This window comes from Bubalus kerabau, chromosome 5 (genome assembly GCF_029407905.1).
Source record: "Bubalus kerabau isolate K-KA32 ecotype Philippines breed swamp buffalo chromosome 5, PCC_UOA_SB_1v2, whole genome shotgun sequence".
NCBI classification, from domain to species: Eukaryota; Metazoa; Chordata; class Mammalia; order Artiodactyla; family Bovidae; genus Bubalus; species Bubalus kerabau.
In genome coordinates, this window is record NC_073628.1 from 127,952,537 (window position 1) to 127,978,595 (window position 26,059).

Below are 26,059 nucleotides of genomic sequence, written 5' to 3' on the forward strand. Positions count from 1 at the left end.
TAAAAATTATATATATACACACACACATACATACACAGATAGATAGGATTTCCACGAATGCACTGACTTGAAAAGTGAGGACTACTTAAAATTGGGTCTTCTTATGGAAAAAATGATTCCTTTAAGGGAAAGACAGATGTGGACTGCAAATTATAAATCCCATCTTTCAATGGTAACTCTTCCAAAATATTGCCGAAGTAGAATTATCTCCCAAATCTATACTCCAGCCCAAGAGAGAACATTTTAAATGAACAACTGGGTCAGCCACTTTGAAGTTCCAAGAAAATCAGAGAAATCTACAGTTCATTTTTACTATTTTTCCATCCTACTACCCACATTAAATAGCACATAAGTTTGCTTCCAACTTTCCCCTAAAAACTCACCTCTGGACAGAGTTCAATTATAAGGAATAAGGTTGCCAACTGTATTTTAAGTAGCTTTAACAAATTAAAAAAAAAAGGGGGGGGTGTCTTTTTAAACAGGATCTACAACATTCACCGCTTGGAATCCATTCCATGTGTGCATGGCTACGCACACACCCGTAACACAGCTACGTTTTATTAAGTGCTATTTGATCCATTTGGAAAAAGCCTGTTTGTTGGGATTCATTTGGGAACTTAACCACAGACTTAAGCTGTTTCAACTTGGAAAAGCTGCAGGAACCTTCAGGAACTACTAGCAGGGCTGTGCAAACTCCATCTGCTCCAAAGAGTCTGATGAATTCACCTGAGCTCACAAACGCTACTTTGAGGGCTCACAAGGTCATCCTATATTCTCATCCATCACCATCTTCTTCCTGTCAGAGTACAGGCAGGCAACATTCAGCACCATTCTCTCTAAGACATCACAGCAAATGCGCTCATGTGAACTTTACCTTCTCTGATATCCCTATTACCCACTCACTGACCCCAATGGGCAAAGGCAACTCCACTATATACATTCACAGTGGTCAGGTGATGAAACAGAACAATGTGAAAAATCTAAAAAGAATTCAGTTCAGTCGCTCAGTCGTGTCCGACTCTTTGCGACCCCATGAATCGCAGCACACCAGGCCTCCCTGTCCGTCACCAACTCCCGGAGTTCGCTCAGACTCACGTCCATCAAGTCAGTGATGCCATCCAGCCAAAACCTATATATATATATATATCCCTGGTGGCTCAGTGGTAAAGAATCTGTCTGCCAATGCAGGGACACAGGTTCGATCCCGGGTCGGGGAAGCCCGCCTGCCTAGAGTCCGTGTTCTAGGCAGACGCCACTGTAACGAGAAGCCCACACACTGCAAGTGCAAAGTAGCCCCCGCCGTCTGCAACTAGAGAAAGCCCACACACAGCAACAGCCATAAGTAATAAATAAAAAAATAAAATATTTTTTTACAAACGTATATAAATTGTGTGTGCTCACTCAGATAGGTCCAACTCTTTGCAACCCCATGTACTGTGGCCCGCCAGTCTCTTTTGTCCATGGGATTCTCTAGGCAAGAACTGTGGAGATACTGGGTTGCCATTCCCTTCTCCAGGGGATCTTCCAGACCCAGGAACTGAACCCACACCTCCTGCGCCTCCCACATTAGCAGGCAGATTCTTTACCACTGTGCCACTTGAGAAGCCCTTACATAAAGTAGAACTTCATGGAAATATTGATTTTTCACGCTGTAAAGTGAATGCAACTGGAATCTACACAACTGCAATGAGAATTCCAAAACACCACTAAAATGCTGATACAGCATGACTAGACTTCCACGCCTTACTCTCTGTTACCAGTGCAGGACAGTCCCCACCATCAATGCAGTCGCAAAGTGGGGGTCCCCAACCCCCAGGCCAGTACCAGTCCGTGACCTGACAGAAACTGGGCCACACAGCAGGAGGTGAGCGGCAGGCGATCCTACCATCACCCCCAGATGGGACCATCGAGCTGCAGGAAAACAAGTTCAGGGCTCCCACTGACTCTGTGTTAATGGCCAGTTGTATAATTATTGCATTATATATCATAATGCGATAATAACAGTAGAAGTAAAGTGCACAGTAAAGTAATAATGCACCTGAATCATCCCGAAATCATCCCCGCTCCTCCCACCCCCGTCTGTGGAAAAACTGTCTTCCGTGAATCCGGTCCCTGGTGCCGAAAAGGTTGGGGACTGCTGCCTTAAGGTGCACCTCCTGCAGCCCTATCCCCACCCCCAGCAACACACACACACATGCAAGAAGCAGGGCAGAGAGGGCAAGAAATGGACACAAACACTTGCCCAGCAGTGAGGCAGCAGCATGGTGGGTCTGCTGTTCTGAGGAGGAGGAGGGCTTCTTCCAAGGGTTTCGAAGACCCTGTACATACACAAAGGCCTAAAGACAGCCCTGCCCTACCTATTTCTACTCCAAAAGTTCTTACGTATTTATCAAACCTGTGTCCACCTCATAAGTGAAAATGCTTAAATATTAGATTTTGAGCCTCTGACATCAAATATACTAGGAAACTTCTAACTCATTAAAACTAAAGAAGAAAGTCTGCTACGTTTTATTCCAAAACAATACTTCTGATTCATCTCCTTCTAGAAGGACTTTAAAGACATTTTTCCCAGGTTCCCAGGGCAATCTGGGCAGGTACGCACAGGTTTGGTCACACATGTACTTTATGTCAAGCTCAAGGCTTTAAAGTCTGCCTAGAGAATTCCCTGGCAATCCAGAGGTGAGGAATCCACACTTTCCCTGACAAGAGCCCCGGTTCAATCCCTGGTCAGGGAACTAAGATCCCATGAGCTGTGCAGCGCAGCCAAAACAATTAACTAATTAATTAAAAATCTGCCTAAAAGTCAAAACAAACCAATCCATTTAAGAGGTTCAAATGACAATTATGATTAAGAACTTAAAATGAGGTACAAAGAATCATGCTGATCAAGTAACATGTACAAATAAAACACAATCTTAATTTAATGCCAATAAAAGTCCATCTAATCAAAGCTATGGTTTTTCCAGTAGTCATATATGGATGTGAGAGTTGGACAATAAAGAAAGCTGAGTGCCCAAGAATTGATGCTTTTGAACTGTGGTATTGAAGAAGACTCTTGAGAGTCCCTTGGACTCCAAGGAGATCAAACTAGTCAATCCTAAAGGAAATCAACCTTGAATATTCATTGGAAGGACAGACGCTGAAGCTGAAACTCCAATACTTTGGCCACCCCATGCGAAGAACTGACTCACTGGAAAAGACCCCGATGCTGGGAAAGATTGAAGGCAGGAGGAGAAGTGTACAACAGAGGATGAGATGGTTGGATGGCACCACTGACTCAATGGACATGAGTTTGAGTAAGCTCCAGGAGTTGGTGATGGACAGGGAGGCCTGGTGTGCTGCAGTCCATGGGGTTGCAAAGGGTCGGACACGACTGAGCGACTGAATTGCATTGAACTGAAATGTGACGTTCCTAACTAAGAGATTTAAATTCTAATCAAATATTACTTTTACACGATGCTTTTCTTTAACTAAGATTTTTACTGATAGGTGCAGAATTCACCTGCAGTTAAAAGAAATAATACAGAGAGATCCCATGGATACTTTACCCAATCTCCCCCTATGGTAACACTTCGCAAAACCAAAGTATATCACAACCAGGACGTTGACATTGCTATAACCCACAAGCATTCTGGTTTTCCCAGTTTCACTTTCATTCGAGTGTGTATGTTTAATTCCATACAGTTTCATCACAAATAGATTCACCATCCACCATAGGAAAGACACCAAACCATGCCATCCCCTCAAGCATCTCTTGCACTGCCCCCTTATAACCACACCCACATTGTTCCTGCTCCCTTTCCCCGACATCCCCAACCCTTGGAAACCACTAATATCGTCTCCATTTCTAAAATATTGTCATTTCAAGTCACAGTATGTAACCTTTGGGACTAGCTTTTTCCACTCAGCATAATTCCCTGAAATCCACCCAAGTCGCAGTGAGTATCAAAGGCTTGCCCCTTTTAATTGCTGTGCAGTTTCCATGGGGTGGATGAACCATAGTTTCTTTAACCATTCACCTGTGGTAGGACATTTGGGCTGTGTTCCCGTTTGGGGCTATTGTGAATAATACTTAAAATGAACATACATGTGCAGGGTTTGGTGTAAAACCAAGTGTTCATGCCTCCAGGATAAATGCCTAAGAGTGAGCTTGCTGGGCTGCATGGTCGTTACAAATTTAGTCCTATAAGAAACTGTCCAACAATTTCCCAGAGTGACCATCTTACAGTCCTACCAGCAACATAGAGCTGAAATAGCTCAGTTGGGAGAACATTAGACTGAAAATCTAAAGGTCCCTGGTTCAATCCCGGGTTTCCCTTGGACTGCAAGGAGATCAAACCAGTCAGTCCTAAGGAAAATCAATCCTGAATACTCATTGGAAGGACTGATGCTGAAGCCAAACCTCCAATACTTTGGCCACCTGATGAGAAGAGCCGACTCACTGGAAAAGACCCTGATGCTGGGAAAGATGGAAAGCCAGAGGAGAAGGGGACGACAGAGGATGAGATGGTTGGATGGCATCACCGACTCAATTAATATGAATTTGAACAAGCTCGGGGAGTTGGTGATGAACAGGGAAGTCTGGCATGCTGCAGTCCATGGGGTTGCAAAGAGTCGGACATGAATGACCAGCTGAACAAAAACCAGCAACATGCTTGCGATCCAGTTTATGCCGCTTCCTCACCAGCATTTGGTGATGTTACTGTTTTATGTCTGAACCATTCTGGTAGTGGCTTTAACTTGCATTTACCATGCTCTTTTAAAGGAGATCAAAGTGTGAGTGACCTGAAACTTGCATCAATAAGATGGGTTGAGTGAACTTTGCTGGAGCATAAGATGCCAGCCAACCAGAACTATCCTGACCCCTCTAACGCTCTTTATTCCAGGTTCTTCAGTTCCTGGTAAGAGACAAAAGGAAGGCAGAAAGAGAAGAAACTTTTTTGAAGTCTAACAAACGATAAGAAGGAAACTGCACTCTATTTTTGCAGCAGTTTGGATAAAGCAAGACTAACCACTATGGCACTTTCTGATGGAACTGGGCCAGACTGAAATCGGGGAGCAAACCCGCCCTCTGCTCCTACCGCTCCTTGTGTTAACACTGAACCACTTCTTAAAATGGGGCACAAGTGATTCTCTCTGCATAGGTTCCCTTAACAAAGTAATTCTGTCTTGTTCGTCATACAATAATGTTAGCCTAGAATCTAACAGGGTACCTAGTTGACAGCAAGTGTTTCAGAAATGCTAGACAAATGAATGGTTAGAATAGCTGGATAGGTGGGTAGATGGATGGATGGATGGATGGGTAGATGGAAAGATGGACATGCTTCTGCAAGTACTGGGAATTAACCTGGCAGTTATGACTGAGAACAAGAAATAAGCACCAAAATGCGGGGCTTTTTAGTCACTAATGTGAAAACTGGCTGATTGCCAAAGTGTCTGCTTGTATCACTTAACCCCTTATGAACCAAGACTGCTTTGCTGTTGCAAATAAGGTAGGAAGGGGTTGTTCTGCATCTCACTGCCTACTTCCAGTTTTCACTTACCGAGGTCTCTTACAAATCATGTGTTGGGGGAAGCCTCAAATAGCGCTCAGCTGAGACAGCACAGGCACCCACCTATGAATGCAGACTCGTTGATAGAACCTGAGTCCTCCCATGCCAGGGAAGGCTTCAGAGAGACAGACAAATTCAACTGGCACATTTCAAAGGCCGAAATCAGCACCTGAGAAAAGACCACGGACTTGTGGCCCTTTGTTTTGCAAATCTAGTCTCCAAATCTTCCTCACGGGGGGGGGCCAGGACTCAGCCACGGGAAGAGCTGGGCTGGCCGTGCCCCCCTCATGCCATCTCTCCTTCCTGCCTGCTTCAGCTTGCTCTCGGCTGCGGGCACTCAGGCAGGGTGTGCCTGAGTGGTTTCCCTCATTAGCTCACCTCCACGGGGAGGAACGAAACCGGAAAGCCGTGGTGAAGACTCCTGTTGGCAACTGGACCAGACTTTGCTGTGCACTAATTCTCTTTGTACGTCTGCCCAGAAACCACTCAGCGGGCATTGTTTGAGAAATAAATAAAAGAAGTCACTCAACAATGCTTATGCACAGCATAATTTATTACACACTACGTAATCAACTGCAGATGCTACCAATATATATATGTCAATATATGAGATATATCCTCATATGAATATGTGTGTGTGTGTGTATACACCCACACAAACAGGAAAAAAACCCAAAGCCATCCCAGAGTCCAGATAACTGCATTCTAGCCTGCTTTTCCTGAGGGCAAAGGCCAGTGGGCCCAAACCAAGTCAATCTCACCCCTCCTAAGAGAGGCCCTGATGGAGGTGGAGGAGTCTGGCTCCAAGAAACCCATTAGTGCGTGAGATTCCTATTAGGTATGTGGTTTTGACGATATGCTGGAAAGGAGCACCACAGCTTTCCAGAGGTGAGCTTCCTCATCTCAGCCAACGCCACAGGACCACGCTCTTCAGGCCTAAAGCTGATGAGCTCAGCTGGTCGGGGCCCAGCGCTAACGACGCGGGTTCTGCCGGTCAAAGGTCGAGTGAGAAGGCACCTTGTGGTCAGCCAGGGCACCCAGCCTTCTCCAAAAGCTCATGCAGGGGTATTTTTGGCTCTGAGAGCAGAGAACACTATGCCTCAGGTGGTGAGGGTGTTCAAGAAAAGAGGCCACTGTCTGGCCCGCCCCACACACACTCCAAGCATAACAAACCCACGGCCAAAGCTCAGAGCCGTTCCTCAGCCTCCCCTCCCAGCGTGCTGTCCCTGAGCCAGTCTTGCCAAAACCCAACGAGAGAGCCCAACCCAGAGAAAAGGCGTTTAACCTTGGCCGGGGAGCTCAGTGGAAAGTTTTTATTACTTGTCATGGCAAAAAAAAAAAAAGAAGAAGAAAAAGAAAATCACGCTTTTGAAAATAACCTCTTCTTTGGGGCCAGCAAAAAGAGAGATGGGACGAGACAGCAGACGGAGCCCAGAAGCATCCTTCAGGGTTGGAACCACAAGTAGTGATAATGCCTGTCTCTATAGCATCATCCACAGTTCATGATGCCCCTGAGAAGGGGAGATAAAAGATAAGTGCAGCCCAAATCTTCCACCCTGAATAAGTACCAAAAACAGCCACCCAAATTAAGGCCATCTGGGACGCTCAGTCCAGGTGGTGGGGCCAGAGCTGAGGTTCATACTTACATAAGGACCAAGCGGACATGGACAAAGAGAGCAGTGTGCTCCAGCCTCACAGAACCCTGCCCACCAGCTGTCACACAAATCAAACCTGTGGTCACAGAGGGATGGGATAGACACATACACACACAGATGACTCAGTGCGAACTCTGCCTCATTCCAAGAAAACTGCAAACAAAACCGCCCATTGAGTTTGCCTAAGAGGTGCGCTGCAGATAAAAGGACAAGCCCACCTGTCCACCCAGGCCTGTACGGAGATGCAGGAGGCTGAAATAAGCAAATGGCTCCACCCTCTTCAAGCCACCACCTGGGGTTGGGGGGGCTTCCCTGACACCCCCAGGTAGATGTGGCCCACTCCTCCCAGGAGGCATCTCCGGTGTCACTTCTCAGCTCCTGGTCTGTGTCTCCCTGTCCTTTTTCCCACAAGCCAGCACAAGCCTGAAACAGGATCAGAGAAAGCCACGCGGGAGAGGAACGTAGGTACGGCTGAAGAAACAGCCTCTGCCCTCTGGGGTTTCAGAATCTCAGACAGTTGCCCTCTTTCTGAACACCGCGGAGGGAACTGCTCCCAGGAGCCCACGCAGACCGCAGTCACGGCACACAGCAGGCCCCAGCAGGCCCCCTCTTCACTGGCTGTCATCATACGCTAGCACAACCTTGAGAACTATTAGACCCTTACCACTACACCAGGAAGCAAGCGGTACCATCCCGGATGCACAAAATGAGGTGAAAGACTCCGAGATATTAACTAACTGGCTTTTAAGATTGCATTGCTTGAAATTGACAAAGCTGGGTTTCAGCCAGGAGCTCTGAGCCATCCTGAACAGGGCCTCCTAACAGTAAGAGCCACAAGCAAATTAACCAGAGGAACATCTATATCCTAAACTAGGTAGTTTTCTGATGGTGGTGGGTACAAAACAGGAGCTGAAAATGGAGCGAATTTGGAGAGGAGGAGGCCCATCCGGCCACAAATAGACGGTTCATCTGCATCTCACGCTGTCTGAACTGAAAAAAAGTGAAAGTATTAGTTCTCAGTCGTCTCCAACTCTGCGACCATCAGGCTCCTCTGTCCATGGAAATCTCCAGGCAAGAATACTGGAGTGGGTAGCCATTCCCTTCTCCAGGGGATCATTTCAACTTGGGGATAGAACCCAGGTCTCCTACACTGCAGGCAGTCTTTACCGTCTGAGCCATGTGAACCAGTCAAATGGCAGTTTACCATTTAAACCAGTCCATTGTTTCACGTCCAGTTGTTCTAACTGTTGCTTCTTGACCTGCACATAAGTTTCTCAAGAGACAGGTAAGGTGGTCTGGTAATCTCATCTCTTGAAGAACTTTCCACAGATTGCTGTTATCCACACAAAGGATTAAGCATAGTTAATGAAGCAGAAGTAGATGTTTTTCTGGAATTCCCTTGCTTTCTCTATGATCCTTCAGCTGTTGGCAATTTGATCTCTGATTCCTCTACCTTTTCTAAATATAGCTTGTATATCTGGAAATTCTCATTTTACGTACTGCTGAAGCCTAGCTTGAAGGATTTTGGGCATTACCTTGCTCGTGTGTGAAATGATTGCAATTGTTCTATAGTTTAAACATTCTTTGGCATTGTCCTTCTTTCAGATTGGAATTAAAACTGACCTTTTCCAGTCCTGTGGCCACTGCTGAGTTTTCCAAATTTGCTGGCATATTGAATGAAGCACTTCAACAGCCATCATCTTTTAGGATTTGAAATAGCTCAGCTGGAATTCCATCACCTCCACTAGTTTTGTTCATAGTGATGCTTCCTAAGGCCCACCTGACCTCACATTCCAAGATGTCTGTCTCTAGGTGAGTGACCACACCACTGTGGTTATCCAGGTTATTAAAACCTTTTTTGCATAGTTCTTCTGTGTATTCCTGCCACTTCTTCTTAATCTCTTCTGATTGTATTAGGTATTTACCGTTTCTGTCCTTTATCGTGGCCATTTTTGCATGAAATGTTGCCTTCCTATCTCCAATTTCTTTGAAGAGATCACTAGTCTTTCCCATTCTATTGTTTTCCTCAATTTCTATGCACTGTTAACGGAAGAAGCCCTTCTTATCTCTCCTTGCTATTCTCTGAAAATCTGCATTCAGTAGAATGTCTCTCCCTTTCTCCCTTGCCTTTTGCTTTTCTTAGTTCCTCAGCTATTTGTAAAGCCTCCTCAGACAACCATTTAGGCTTCTTGCATTTCTTTTTCTTGGAGATGGTTTTGGTCACCCTCTGTTGTCCAATGTTATGAACCTCAGTCCATAGTTCTTCAGGCACCTGTCTACCAGATCTAATCCTTTGAATCTAATCATCACCTCCACTGTACAATCATAAGGGATTTGATTTAGGTCATACCTGAAAGGCCTAGTGGTTTTCCCTAATTTCTTCAATTTAAGCCTGAATTTGGCAAAAAGGAGGTCATGATCTAAGCCACAGTCAGCTCCAGGTCTTGTTTTTGCTGACTGTATAGAGCTTTTCCATCTTCAGTGCAAAGAACATAATCTGATTTCAGTTTTGACCATCTGGTGATGTACACGTGTAGAGTCATCTCTTGGGTTGTTGGAAATGGGTGTTTGCTATGACCAGCCTGTTCTCTTTGACAAAACTCTGTTAGCCTTTGCCCTGTTTCATTTTGTACTCCAAGGCCAAACTCCTGGTATCTCTTGAGTTTCTACTTCTGCATTCCAGTCCCCTGTGGTGAAAAGAACACCTTTCTTGGTGTTAGTTCTAGAAGGTGTTGTCTTCATAGAACTGGTCAACCTCAGCTTGTCTGGCATCAGTGGTTGGGGCACAGGCTTGGATTACCATGACACTGAATGATTCGTCTTTGTTGCTACAACAGCATTATTTCTTTTTTTTTATGGCTGATTCCTGTTCTAGTGTTGGAGAAGGAAGTGGCAACCCACTCCAGTATTCTTGCCTGCTGCTGCTTCAGGCGTGTCCAACTCTGTGCGACCCCATAGACAGCAGCCCACCAGGCTTCCCATCCCTGGGACTCTCCAGGCAAGAACACTGGAGTGGGTTGCCAATTTCCTTCTGCAATGCATGAGAGTGAAAAGTGAAAGTGAAGTCGCTCAGGCGTGTCCAACTCTAGCGACTCCATGGACTGCAGCCTACCAGGCTCCTCCGTCCATGGGATTTTCCAGGCAAGAGTACTGGAGTAGGGTGCCATTGCCTTCTCCTGGAGAATTCAATGGACAGAGGAGCCATGGGAGTTCAAAGTGTTGAACACGATTGAGCGACTAACATGATATTCCATTTCCACATCTATATCCATTCATCTGTCAATGGACATTAAGATTTTTTCCATGTCTTGGTTATTGTGAGAGAGAAGCCCACCGTTTTTTTAAAAGGAAAAAAAATATTATTATTTCATTAACCTTACTTTATAGAAAATGATGAATTAAGATTCAGTGGTGAAAAGCCTTTCCATGGTCAGAAAGCTAACGAGTGAGCAAGTCCAGGAACTAATCCATCATCCAGGACTCTTCCACTCCACAACAGCTGGCCCTTTCCCACAGCAGCCGTAATGATAACAGCTTCATTTCACAGATCCTCCCCAAAATAGTTCATCTTCCCCCAACAGGGAAAGAAAATACAGATACTGAGCTGTTCATTTCACCAATGGGAAAGCTGAGACCCAGGGGTAGTAAGTCACCCACGTATGGGCAGAGAAGCTTTGTGTTAGAAATAAAAATGTTAGATTTCTAGAAAGGTTGATGTCATAACAAAACACCAAACCAACTTGTGGAAGAAAAGAAACCCATTAGTGAAGGCTGAGGTAGGTATATTCATTATCAGTTTAGGAATGCAAAATCATGTATTCTTTATTATTAGGTTTGCTTGGAAGCTTCTTTAAAATTAGATGAACGTGGTCAAAAGGTACAGATTTTCAATGATCGGAAAAGTGAGTCTAGTGTACACCGTGAGAGCTGTGCTACCACGATATGGTTACCTGAAAGCCACTGAGCACGGAGATCCTACAAGTTCTCATCACAGGAAAAACATTCTTCCTTCTCTTTCTTTTGTACCTACATGATGGGTGTTAACTAAGCTTATCGTGGTAATCTTTTCACAACAAATGTAAGTCATTATGCAGTATCTATCCAACAGTAACAATTTATCACATCTTTATCTTTTATTTTTATGTTTTGATTTTATTTTTTTATCTGGTAATTTCTCTTATTGACCAGTAACAAACCTTTCTCACCTTTGCCAGGCTTCAAAGGCCAATATCCATGCCCCCTGATTTCCTAGCTCAGGGTTCCTTCTCAACAAAAAGCAAAGGAGAAAGAAGCTGAAATGGAAACGATGCACATGACCATACCTTCCTCGAAATCAGGTTGGCGACTTGAGACACGCTCATGTGGCCAAGGAACAACCACACCAGCCGCTCCTTCCCCCACTCCATCCAGAAGCTCCACTCAAAGTCGGTTGTGTCCTAAACAGGCCAAAACAGCAGTTTATCAGAGAGGTCTTAGGACATATTTGAGGCAGAACACAAACTCCAATTAATAAAACAACTGCAAGAAAAGGCCAATGTGAGTTCAAATGCTATAAAATGGCATTGACACAACATTTCCAGTCTCTACCCCATCACACACACACACACACACACACACACACCCCTACTTGTACACTTCCCTCCAGCTTGGCTAGTCTCAAAGGCCTTTGTTAAAGCTGATCCCCACCCCCACCCCAGGACCTTCTGTGGGACAGAAACTATTACTAACCCTATGTTATAAAAGATGTAACAGAGACTTAAAGAATTCCCTTTATTTCCTCAGTGTCATGCGGATAGGACAAATAATTAATAAGGTTATCTCAGTTTGGTCACTTAGCTGCTTTGTACACTGGATACTAATAAAATTGTATAAGATCAGTCATGTTCAATCTTGCTGTCATTTACAGGCTGGAGAATAATTTGATAAAGAAATTAACCCATCCCCTACAAGCTTATATGAGGAAAGAATGAAAGATACACTTCCCTTCCCCTCAGGAAGCTGTGTCCACCAACATCCCATGTCTGTACCCATTCTAGGCTCTCTACCCAGCTCCTGGGCAGGGACAGCTGAAAACCTCTGGTGAGAGTGGACTCATGGATACCTGGGGACTCACAACCAAGAGCCTTGGCCTCAGGAGCCCCAGGGAGATCATGACAGCCAAGCTGAGCATGGAGGGAGAAAACACTGAAACTGGCCACTCTCAAATGAGCAGTGCTGGCTTGGCCCATGAGCAGGAATGAGGACTGGAAGCCCTCCGAAATTTCTAGCCAATTGGATCAGTGGGGAAGGAATCCTCCACTGATTATTGATCCACTGATACTAAACACCTCCCTAGGTGTGGAACTTGAGGCCAATTCTTTTTTTTTTTTTTTTTTTTGGTCAAGCCACGGGGTGTGTGGCATCTTAGTTCCCTGACCAGGGATAGAACCAGTGCCCCCTGCAGTAGAAGTACAGAGTCTTAACTGAAGGAGGAAACAGAAAAGGCTCCATCTTGAAGGCAGGACTCTATCTTGGGCTGGACTGTGGACTTTGAGCTATGCCCAGTATCTATGGAAACGACATTCCAACTGGAAAACCAGATCCCCTGGGTGGAAGAGCCCCAGGGCTCGTACCTGGACTCTCCGTCACCTAAAAGAATATCCTAATTATCTATGTAACTGAATAGAATCATAAATTCTATTATGTTTATTGGGGTATGACCACAGGCCTATTGATAATTGTCCACTGTTACCTACCTAGGCTTAAGGTATACGAATCACAGGTTAACTTTGATTGTATCTTTCTTTTCCTTTGTTCAGACTAGCTTCAGGGAACTGGGGGAGGTGGGTTTGAGCACATACACTTAGGGTACATAAGGTTTTCACAAAAACTGGTCGGGGTCCTTGGCTAAGAGGAGACTCTGCCTTGGGCCCGCCGGTGTAATAAATTGCACTCCACTATCTACATTGTCCTTCTGAGTCAGTTTGTTTCCTGGAACGCGTGGCTACAACATAACCACTGGACAACCAAGGAAGTCCCTGAACCAATTTTCTAATTGGATTTAGAGGAAAAGAGGATTTTTGTTTGTTTTCTTTCCTGCAGGTGAGGACTGAGGGGCAATTTCATGTAAGTTACATACATTACAAAACTCTTTTTTTCAGAAGGTAAAGCACAGATTAAAGTGATCTTGATTCATATCAGACTATGGATGCAGAGGTAGCAAATACACAGTCAAGCTGCCGACTCAGCTTGGGTTTGGATCCCACATCCACCCACACACTGGCTGTGATGACCTTGAGCAAGACACTTCACCTGCCTGCCTGTCTATATGCTATCAGGACTGATAGTCTAGGGACCCGTGAGGTTTAAGTGAAAGTACATGCATATCGATAATTTAAAACAATACCTGGCACTCTGTGGTCATTAAAAATGTTGTTGCTTGCTGCTAACTGGTGGTCCCACGTGCTTTCCATCCCACGTGAACCCCCTAACATCGAATCGTGCTTTTACATTCTGCCTCTCGTTTAAAAAAAAAAAAAGTTTTTTTCTATTTTCCAAATAAAGACAACGGTACTGTGCTTCTGAAACAACATGTGTTCCCCACACCCAAGATCCTGATCCACACACAACCTGCTCATACAGCCCTGAGAGGGTAACAGGGAGGAAGGCCAGGGGTCTCCAAACGAAGGAAATAGGCTGCCAGTGTCAGACTTTTTTTTAATCTCTCTCTTAAGCCGCAGGAGGAAGCAAACTACAAGTGTTAGATTTTTTCCTTTTCTTTATACAAATTTAAAAAGAGGTTTCTTTTAAAATTCTGGGTTGCCATGACAACACCTGGTTCCACCTGAACTGAACTTTTCTCAAACCCTGAGCTAACCAATGCATTTTCCTTATGGAAATGTTTGTCTTGAGCTATGTTAACGTTACCCTAGTCTCTGTCTTCAAGTGGTTCTGCCTAAGACTCAGAACCAACAAACCAGTATGTTTTACTCATGCAAATGTTCTCTTCAGCTATGTTAATGAGACTGTATTTGCTTGGAAACCTGCCTTTCTTCAAGATTCATGTAATCATTTTATGGCCTGGGACAACTCACCTTGTGCCAGTGTTATCTCAAAATGCATGTTGTGGGTGAGGCGTCTGGTGCAAGTCTCTGAGTTTTGAGACATTTCCTTTCTCTAATTAACAGACTGCTAGTAGCTATATAACATCTGGCTAAAGACTAGCAGGGGGGCACTCTTTTTGCCCCCTTCTGATGTCTATATCACAAGCTTTCTCTATCTCTCTTATTTTAATAAAACTTTATTACACAAAAGCTCTGAGCTATCAAGCCTCATCACTGGCCCCAGAGTGAATTCTTCTCCTCTGGAGGCCAAGAATCCCAGCATCTTTCACAGCTCAGCAACAACCTTTCAGCCCGTATCCCATGAAAATCATAAATTCGGTCCAATTCCTTCCATTTAAAGACTGGCTGCATCAGAGCCTGGGAGACCCACACTGCCCACCCAGGCAGCACAGAGCAAAGAACTCAAAGTGTTAGCCCGGCTTCATCCCTGGTCCACAGCTCAGTGCCTCATCTTAAAAATGTCAAATCAGTGAAGAGTCAATCAACTGATTAAAGGCACAAAGGTCATGTGATGAGGCCATGCTAGCAACATGCCCCTTTGTAACAGGGATGCAGGAAAAAAGACACTAAAAACCAACATTCAAATCCAAAACAGAGGGGGCACATGTATACATATAGCTGAGTCACTGTGCTCGACAGTAGAAACTAACACAATATTGTAAAGCAACTCTATCCCAATAAAAATTAATTTTAAAAACATTAAAAATATTTTTTAGAAAGGAAACAAACAAACAAAAAAACTCTTTATGCTTTATCCTAAGGCCCAGGACTACTGAAAACATTGAGCTGGTAAAATCCCATCAATAAAATGACACAGTCTTTCATCACTAGTTATTTCAGAAAATGGCCATTTAAAGGAAATAAAAATGGTCCTCTTAACATCTCTTTAAAATATATTTACCTAAAGGAAATAACGAGACAGAAAAGCCAAGTTAATGAACAGAACAAGATGGCCAATAAGTAGCAGTTAATGATTCAGGTAAGAAGAATCTGACTCACTTGATTCTATTAGGTAGTGAGAATAGGGAAAAGGAGTCCAGAATGGCAGTGGCTAAAAGATAAGGAAGAGAAAAGGTCCGAGGACCGGAGTGAGGACCTCAGGTAAAACAAACAACACTCCTGGCTGGCCCAATTTACACAGGACAGGCCCAGGGAGAGAAAACAATTAAAAAGAGGAGCCAAAGCTCTCTCTCTCTCCCACGCGCTGGGGGGCTCTTCTCTTGGCGTCTTTGGATCGATGTGCCCTCACACCTTGAAGATGGATTTTCCTGCTATCTTCTAAATAAAATAGAGCTGTAACACTGAGCTGTAACACTGATTTGTCTAAGAGCTATATAACACAGTCTGTCCAAGACCCGAGAGCCGTGACACGCCGAGGGGGCTTTAATGTCCATCACTCCAAGTCTTTGTTGTGACGAGACAAAAACCGAGAAACATACACTCGCCTGACAATTCCATAAGCAAAGTCTTACAGACCCTGAGCTCAATCACTAATTTAAGGTAAATCTTAAAAGTGTCAAGTCAGGAACAATTTTTTCATGTTCTGTTCCTTCCCCATTTCCTATCTCGATCCCACAGTTCTTAGTCAATTAGAAACCTCTTCTTAGGACTTCCCTGGTGGTCCAGTGGTTAAGACCCCATGCTTCCAAAGCAGAGGGGCACAGGTTCAAACCCTGGTCAGGGAACTAAGATCCCACATGCTGTGTGGCCAAAATAATAAAATAAAAACTAAAAAGAAGAAGAAGAAACCTCTTCCTCAGGTCTGTAAGGGAGTCAGATATAAACCAGGGATAAATTCTATCCAGACAGAACCATTAAGGCTCCTCCATGGAGAAAGGGGAGCCTGAACTCTAAGATTCACATCCAATCTTCAACATTAGTGCTTCCCAAACCTCAGTGGCTATACAAACCACCTACAGGTGTTGCTAAAATGTGGATTATGGTCCAGGAAGTCCGGGATGGGGCCTGGGATTCTGTGGTACAAGCTCTCAGGTGACGCCACGCTGCTGGCCCGGGGACCACATTTCCAATAGCAGAGATCGACATCATCAATCTAAGATTCCCTACGTTGTTTATAAGCCCAGAGAATCCTTAACAGCTCACCCCACCCCACGCCATTTCCAGGCAAGGACATGCTAGAGCTGACCACCTAATATTCACAAACAGAGCAAGCACCATCCTGCTCACCGTGGAAAGCACCTAGATTCAAGCATTTAATCCACTGAGTGAGTTCAGCACGGTTATTCATTCTGAGGCTTTCATCTGCAACAGGGCAAGAACAGAGAAATCTAAGCACAAAGATGTGATGATTCTGCATCTCTTCAATAGTGACTATAACCTCCTGGTGAAACACTGTTTCTCCTACACTCAACAAGGAAAAGGATCTGAGCCTCTCCTCCTACAGAGAGCAGAGTTCCACAGTAGGTGGTGTGGGGAAATATGAATTCCTCAGCCTTGAGGAGGTCACGGTACCAACACTAACTCTCCACACTCTGAAAACCACTGCAAAGCAAGACAGGGACCAGCGGTGTCATCCATCTACATATCCTAGAGACTCAACTGAGACCTCCCGCTCATGCAGATCCCTAATTAACATCCTGGGTATCGCTTACGGTAGCCTCTTGTTTCTTTTTTAATCCATGCTACAGATGAGTCAACTGGTGGTCAGAGCAGGCAAATTATTTGCCCACAACTAGAGAGGGCAGGGCTGGGTTTCAAACCCAGTCCTTTCCCATGAGGCATCTCTACTTGTCTTAAGCCCTCCACCTGGATTCCTCTGCCTCACCCAGACACACACACACACACACCCCCCGCCATCTGACCAAACTCTTCCCAACACCAGGGTCAGTCACCTCCTTAATGCCCCATAACCACAGACACGTCAGCTCAGGTGTGAAGCTTCCTCTGCCCTTCCTGGTGAACCTCGCTGCATCCCTTTCTCTGTCATCCACACCTCAATCCCAGCACGTTTTACTACAGCACATTTATTCTAGCCCTCTTTATTCTAGATATTTCATGTATTTTCTATCTAGAGGGGAAGAAAAACGGTAAGCTCCTGAGAGCAAGAACCTTGACTTAAGCACAAATTTGTATCATGAATGCCCGACACTCAATGAGCCTTCGCAACAGTGGGGGTGTGAAATCACGTGACCTAAGTTCTCATCACAGTTCTCCCCTCTGTAGACGGTGGGGCGTGAAATCACGTGACCCAAGTTCTCCTCACAGTTCTCCCCTCTGTAGACTTGAATGAGTCACGTTTAAACTACCTGGCCCTGAGCTTTCCTGTGTGTAAAATGAAGGGTAGAACAAGCAGACGCCTCAGATGGCTTTCAGAGAGTGGAAAAAGCAGCTATTTTCCAGGCTAGAGGAAAGAAATGCTAAGAGAACAGCTCGTGACGCACCTACACACAGCATCCTGACTGAGTGCCCATCATCGGGGGTGGGGGGTGATTCCCCCTCACATGCCCATGGGGCCAATCCAGGCCTCCAACTTCCACATCCACACTGCCAGCCTGCCCTGCTCCAGAAAGTTCCCACTCGTCCAGCCTCTTCCGCAGATTGGGAAGAAACAACTACAGCATACAGACTATGCTGTGGACGGAATCATACTGCGGAATCATACTGCGTAACGTAAGAAAAGGGAAACTATACTCAGAGAGGTTAAATATCACGTCCAAGGTCCCACAGCTGATTTATGACAGAGCCCGACTTTAAAGACCCAGGTCCTCAGGCTGCAAAACCTGTGTTTCATGTGGTCAAATAAATGTAACGTAAAGTTTACCATCTTAACCGTTGTTAAGTGTACAGTTTAATGGCCTTAAGAATATTCGCATTACTATACAACCATCACCACCATCCATCACCAGAACTCCTTTTGTCTTGAAAACTGGAACTCTGTGCCCATTAAATAGTAACTCCCCATTCCTCCTGACCCCGGCTCCTGACCACACTATCCTACTTTCTGTCTCTATGGATCTGACTGCCCTAGGCACCTCGTGTAAGTAGAATCATACTGTATTTGACCTTTTGTGTCTGGCTTGTTCCACGTGCATAATGTCCTCAAGGTTCGTCCACGTTGTAGCTTACTGCAGAATTCCCCTCCCTTCCAAGGCTGAGTAATTCCCCACCATCGCATGGGCACACCACATCTTGTTTATGCATTCACCTGTAGATGGACAGTTGGGTTGCTTCTACCTCTTGGCTGTTACGGATAATGAACGTGGGTGTACTAAATGTTTACTTTTTAATGTTTTGAATTTTCAGTGATTCCCTAATGTTGCCAAGTGACATGTGTACTTGTATCTGGCAGTTCAAATCGCTTTCAAAATCATCTGGTAGTTCAAGCACAACAAATTAAAAGAGAAAAATACCTGGCAAATGAAGATCTTATACTGCCAACTCACCACTGAGCAAAGTTTTCCTTATTCTAGCCATAAATTCTCATCAGCCCTGAAGCTCACCAGATGACAGGACTCACTCCTGGCCTCTTAGCTGAAGTCCTGCACTGTTATCACAGGGGAATGGCCAAAACTCTCTTTCTGTGCTTTTTCTTGCATTCCTCAGACCATGCTGAATTAACACTGGCTGAAGATAACACAATCCCATGGCTAATAAGGCCAAGCCACTGGACTGAAATGTTTAAGCACCCAGTGCCAAGGAAAGCCCCAAGGCGCCTACCAAGACACCCCAAGAGAAGCGGAGAAAATCATCCCAGAGATAAATGCAGTTACTCCAAGTCCACCAGTGGCTTTTTAGCCCAGACTCTCCCAGGACTTTGCCTGCTTTTCAGTAAATCACTGCTCTTGCCAGTAGCTGAAACTTTAACTCAAATATTAGAAGCTTATTTGCCAGGATTTAATCGAACTGAAACTCCATAACTTAGGGATTCTGAAAACACTTGAGTTGGGCAGTTTGTTGTTATTGTTGTTTTAAGGTAAAATTCGCATAACAGGATGAACCCGATTAAACTCAACCCAGTGGCATTTACACTCCCAATGTCATGCAACAACCACCCATATCTAGTTCTAGAACATTTTCCTCACCCCAAAAGGAAGCTCTGTGCCCATTAATCAGTTACTCCCATCCCCCTTCTTCTGCAGGCTCTGATAATCACAAATATGCCTTCTGCCCCTGTGAACTTGGCTACACTGGGAATTTCATATAAATGGAGTTCTATGGTGTGTGACTTGGCTTCTTTTACCCGGCACAATGTTGCTAAGGTTGATCCACATTGTGACTCGTGTGAGTACACCATCCCTTTCTCTGGCTGAATCACAACTCATTGTAGGGATATTGTTTACTCATTCATTAACAGATGCTTCAGCTGTTTCCCGCTTTTGTCCACTGCGAATAATGCTGTGAACATGTGTGTACAAGTGTTGGTTTAAATATCCATTTTCAATTCTTCTGGGTATATACCTAGGAGTAGAACTGCTGGGGCATCTCATGATTCCATGTTTAATGTCTCCATGTTTTCCACAGCATCTACACCAAGTTTGAGAAGGCCAAAAACAAAAGGCTTCATAAACTGACCCTCTGCCCACAGGGAGTTACTAGCATCACAGAGAATGTGGGTCTTTCAGCAGGGCTTTTTCCTGCCCTGAGTCTGCCTGCCTCCTAAGACAGACCCTTTAGAGATCTGCTGCTTGTAACATGCCAGTTTCATCGTGGGGGCAAACATCAGAAACGGCTAGAAATAAGGGGGTGAGAATCAGCCTTGGAAAATATCTTATGATACAAAGTGCTCTGGAAAGTTAATCCTGTCTGCAGGACTCTGCATCTGAATCTTTTTTTTTTTAATTCAGTAATTCTTTCAGTTTGTCTGAACTCCTCTTTCTGTTAAGATCAACACAAAGGCCAACATGGCCATTTACTTAATGAGGACATCAGGCCTGACTGGCGATTGACTACCGTCCAAAAACGCGATCGAGAACTGAGAGGACTTGGCAGAGATCTCCCAGGTGCAGCCAGTCTTGGCTCAATGCCTACAGGAGGGGGCTTCAGGACCCTAGAACTGCGAGATTCAATTCCTCGGGGTTAGGGAAACACTGGCAGCCTAGCTAAAATGTGCAACTCCTTCCACTGACTCAACAGAGTTACATCTGACGTTGATTTCTCCACTCTTTGGGGTCTTGAAGGGAGCATGGATGGAGATTAATCTAGCAATTATTGCAAGAGTTTTCTTTATCTTCCACAGGATGATTTGCTATTTCTAAAATAATCTGAACTGAATCATTTTACTGCCCACAGTGCCAGAGACAACACTCTTTCCTCAACCAACATCTCCTGAAAGATAAAATGTTTCCACTAACAAAACTTTTTTTCCTCCCATATATAACAAATCTCTGCTTAAATGTCTTTACCATCCTCCCAGGAGATGCAGATGCTCATAAGGGTGAGGACGCCGTCAATAGGACCAACACAAACTGTACTGTTTACCACGTACCATCCAGTCTCTTAACTGGCCCTCAAGATCTAAGCCTGGGACATGGGGCCAGGGTGTAATGGGGGAGGGAGGTCTTCCACACAAGGAGGGAAGTAAAAACCTCTCGAGACGACTTCATTCGTCAAGGGGTCCTAATTAATGTGGATGTATTCTTTGGATCTCTTCAACCTAGGTGCCAACCCAAACTCTGGCTACTCCTCCATTTCCCTACTTTCTAGAAGTTGCTCCAGATTATTCAAGACATGTGAACATATAGGATGAAACATCTACAGATTCTCTCTCCCCACTTTATCTAGTCCATATTTCTCCCTTTCTTCCTAAAGCTAACAAAGAACCAATTTCTTTTAAAGAAATATTAAATTCTAGTATGAAATCATAAAGACACAAAACCTATATTATATTCCCCATGTCTCTCAAACTGGAAAAACACCATATTTTCTATAAGGCATATGGAGAAATAGTTGTAAATAAGTAATAAAGCTGATAAATATGTTAGGGATCAAGACCAAAAAAAAAGCAATAGAATAGAATCACTAGACAGCAAATTATATAAGCTCACAAGATTTCCCAGCTACAAACTATGCTAATAAATCGTGCATCTCATTAGTGTCACTTCTCCAGAATAACAAAAAGACAAAGTCACAGTAACATGGAGGAAAAAATGGTCCCAGCCCTTAAGTGGCACAGTGGTAAAGAATCCGCCTGCCAGTACAGGAGACGCAGGTCCGATCCCTGAGTTGGAAGATCCCAGGAGGAGGACATGACAATCCACTCCAGTACTCTTTTGCCGGGAGAATCCCATGGGCAGAGGAGCCTGATGGGCTACAGTCCATGGAGTCGTAAAGAGTTGGGCACAACTGAGCATGCATGTATGCAGCCCTCTGGGAGCCATGCCCCCTAAAAGGCCCCCCATGCTCAAAGAATTTGCTTTCTTTTTAGAGAGTCTTCATACAGTCAAGAAAGCTCGTTAATATGTAACATCTCTGTGGTGGGCAAATACCAACAAACTGGAACTCCACATGGAATCCCAAAATGTTGAAGGGCCCTGGGGCAGGTCAATGAAGAAAGATAAGAATAATAAAAGAGAGAAAAAGGAAAAACTGACTTCATTGCCATCATCTGTCCAGCGGGAAGGATGGGAGCTTCTCATAATCTCACTTACCATTTCTCTCTTTGAATTTTTTTTTTCTCTCTTTGAATTTTACATACTGCATAAAAGACCAGGAAAATGAGTAGATGGGAGGATTCTCCCATGTATCTTTTCACTCTGTCCCCTTTTCCACTAGGTGGCTGCCCAAAGAGTCAGACACAACTGAGCGAGTGAACCGAACTGAACTACAAATATTAATCAAAAGAAAGCAGTAGTGACTACATTAATATCAGATGAAGTAGATTTCAGTGAAAGAAAACCACCAGAGTCAAAAAGGATCATTAAGTAATGACAAAAGAATCAATCCATCAAGAAGACATAACAACCCTAAACACATATGCACCAAATAACAAAGCTATGAAATATATGAAGCAAAAGCTGATAGAACAGATAGAAACAGAGAAATCCACAACTATAGTTGGAGATTTTAACATTTCTCTCACAGCAACTGATAAAACTACCACACAGATCATTAAGATTAACCATTAATCATACCACATTAATCATTAAGGATACAAAGACACTTGCCACTACCAACCAACTGGATCTAATCAACATTTATAGAATATGCCATTCAACAACATCAGAATACACATTCTCTTCAAGCTCCCATGGAACATTCAACCACAACAGATGATATTCTGGGCCAAAAAACAAAGGCCAACAAATTTAAAAGAATTTCAACATACAGAGTATACTCTCTGACACCAATGGAATCAAACTAGAAATCCATATCAAAAAGATAATAGGAAAATCTCCAAATGCTTTTCTAAACAACACAAGTCAGAAAGGAAGTCTTGAGGGAAATAAAAAATAATTAGAACTGAATAAAACTAAAAAGAATTTATCAAAATATTAGCTAAAGTACTGCTTAGAAAATACAAAACACTAAACAGTTAGAGTAAAAATATCAAAACTCTAAGAAACTAGAAAATAAGAAACAAAACAAACACAGAGCAAGCAAGAAGAAGGAAATAAAGAGCAGAAATCAATAAAATCCAAAACAGAAAAAACTCATGAAACAAAAAGCTGGTTCTCTGTAAAAGTCAGTTAAGTTCACAAACTTCTAAAAAAACAAATGAAAAATAAAAAAGACGACCCAAATTACCAAAATCAGGAATAAAAAGGGTACCACTACAAACTCCACAGATCTCATGATAAGGCATACTAAGAAAAACTCTATATACATAAATTTGACCACCTAGAATAAATGGCCTAATTCCACAAAAAGCACAAACTAACAAAACTCACCCAATAAGAACACATCATTTTAACCAAACAAATGGAATTCATAGTTTTAAAATCCACAAAAAGAAAACTCCAGTCCGATGTGGTTTCACTGAAGAAATTTACCTGACATCTAAAGACGCTCTCTTTTAAAAGGGGAAATACTCCCCAACTCCTTTTATGAGCATAACAATAAACACATGAAATCTGAAAGTAAAAATACAAGATCATATATAATCAGTCAAATTCAGACACTGAACACATGAACACAGACAAGAAAATTGTCAGGAATTGCCTGGTGGCCCAGTGGCTAAGACTCCAAGCTCCCAATGCAGGGGCCAGGTTTGATCCCTGGTCAGGGAACTATGCTGTAAATAAGAGCTGCATGCTACCAGTAAAGGTGCTGCACACCTCAATTAAAAACCCCGCATGCCACAACAAAAATCAAAGATCTTTATATATGTAGTCCAGCCACATATACTAAAAAACTATGCACCAGGACCAATGAAAGTCACTCACTCATGTCTGTCTCTTTGCGACCCCCATGGACTGTGAATAGCCTTTCCCTTCTCCAGGGGATTTTCCCAACCCAGCGACTGAACTCAGGTCTCCCACATTGCAGGCAGATTCTTTAGCAGTCAAGCCACAAGGGAAGCCCAAGAATACTGGAGTAGATAGCCTATCCCTTCTCCAGAGGATCTTCCAGACCCAGGAATCGAACTGGGGTTTCCTGCATTGCAGACAGATTCTTTACCAACTGAGCTATTAGGAAAGCCCACAGCAAGACCAAGTGGAGTTTAATCCCAGGGATATAAAGCTGGTTCAATATTCAAAAATCAATCAAAGTAATCCAACATATTAACATATTCTTAATTAAAGAAGAAAAATCACATGATCATATCAATTGATGCAGAAAAAACATTGGACAAAATTCAACACTAATTCATAAAAATTCTCAGAAAACTAGGAATAAAGGGAAACTTCCTCAGCTTGATAGATGAACATCTACCAAAAAACCTTTAGAGACATCATACTTAATGGGGAAAGACTGAATGATTAAGACTGGGGAAAAAAACAAAGACATACACTCTCATAACTCATATTTCAACATTGTCCAGGAAGTCCTAGCCAACACAATAAGAAAATAAGAGTTACATAGATCGAAAAGGAAGACGTGAAAATGTCCTGATTTGTAGATGTCATGATTGTTTATTTAGAAAAACTCAACAAGTCTGCCAAAAAGAAATAAAAAATAATAATAATTAGGACTAAATGAGTCCAGAAAAGTTAAGGACCAGTTACCATCTTACAGAATATAAAGTTATGATCTTATAGAATATAAGATCAACATGTTAATAACATCTTACGAAAAAACCAAAACGAATTTTTTGGCCAACTCAATAAAAGCCAATTGTACATCTATATACTAGCAAAGAACATGTGGAAATTGAAATTTAAAATGTAAACCATTTATAAAAACTAAAAAATAGAAATACTTGGGTATAAATCTAACCCCCCAAAAATGCATAGAATTTAGATGGCTAAAAACTACAAAATACTAATGAAGTAAATCCAAAAAAGATGTAAATAAATCTACAAACATACTGTGTCCATGGATTGGAAAATTCAATATAAGGAAGACATCAGTTTTCCAAATATATCTATAAGTTTAACAGAATTCTATCAAAATCCAAGCAAGATGTTTTGTCAATACAGAAAAGCTTATTCTTCTATTTCATATTTGGAAAGACAAAAAGGAACAAAATGAGCTAAGAAAATCTTTGAGAAAAAAGCATAAAGTTAAATTATATTATTTAAGACTTACCAGTAATTAAGGAAATGTGCTGGTAGTGTAAAGACAGATACACAGATCAATGGAACAGAAATGAGAACCCAGAAATACAGCCATACAAGTCTGGCCAATTGATTTATGACACAGGCCCAAAAGAACTCAATAGAGGAATTTGTCTTTTCAACAAAAGGTGCAGTAGCAATGGGACAGAAATCTCTACCTAAATTAATATAATAATTAATCCAAGAGGGATCACAGATTTAAAGGATTTAAAGATTGAGATTTAAAGATAAAATGCAAAACTAGGAAACTTTTGAGAAAAAAAGAGAAAATCTTTGGGTCATACAACTAGGCCAAGAACACTTAGACATGTCACCAAAAGCACAGTCTGTAAGAGAAAAAAAAAGATAAACTGGACATCTGTGAAAGACCTACTAAGAGAATAAAAAATCAAAGTAATGACTGAGAAATTATATTTGCAAGCCATTCATCTGACAAAGGACTAGTATTTAGACTACATAGAGAACTCCGAACTGAACAGTAAAAATAAAGCAAACAAATTCAAGTTAAAATTGGCAAAAGATATGCATAGAATTTCACCAAAGAGGATATAGAGATGACAAATAAGCACATGAAAATACGTTCAACCTCTTTTAACCATTAGGGAAATGCAAATTAAAACCATGACAACATATCACTACATACCTATCAGGATAACTGAAATTTAAATTGTTAATAATGCCAGGTACTGGCAAATATGCAGAGAAACTAAATATCTCATACATGTTTTTGGTGGGAATATAACATGGTAGAGCCATTCGGAAAAAAGTTTATACAGTTTTCTTATAAAATCAAACATAAACTTATCATACAATCCAGCTATCTAATACCTGGGTATTTATCCCTGAGAAAATAAAACTTAAGTCCACAGAAAGACCTGTACACAAATATTCACATCAGGTTTATAATAGTCAAAAGCTGGAAACAAACAAAATATCCTGCAAGGATCAAATGGTTAAACAAACTGTGGTCCACCCCTTTTCTGCAAAGAAAAGCAACAAACTCTTGACACACAAGAAGTATGAATCTCAAGGACATTAAACTGGGGGGCGGGGGGCAGGAAGAGAGCCAGTCT

The 26,059-nt window shown here is 42.9% G+C and overlaps 1 protein-coding gene and 1 non-coding gene across 25 annotated transcripts in view; one reads left to right on the forward strand and one right to left on the reverse strand.

Annotated features, from left to right (window-relative positions):
• HHAT (hedgehog acyltransferase) overlaps positions 1 to 26,059 on the reverse strand; it is a 354,036-nt gene that overhangs the window by 279,539 nt on the left and 48,438 nt on the right. For all 24 annotated transcript variants that reach the window (XR_008715105.1, XR_008715106.1, XM_055583064.1 and 21 more), the window contains one exon: positions 11,530 to 11,643. Coding sequence is in view for 22 of the 24 variants with exons in the window: in XM_055583064.1 (XP_055439039.1) it covers positions 11,530 to 11,643 (114 nt within the window). In the remaining 2 variants the exon portion in view is untranslated. The remainder of the gene's footprint in view (positions 1 to 11,529; positions 11,644 to 26,059) is intronic.
• TRNAF-GAA (transfer RNA phenylalanine (anticodon GAA)) lies at positions 4,247 to 4,327 on the forward strand. Its single transcript has one exon. It is a non-coding gene; the product is annotated as a tRNA-Phe (tRNA).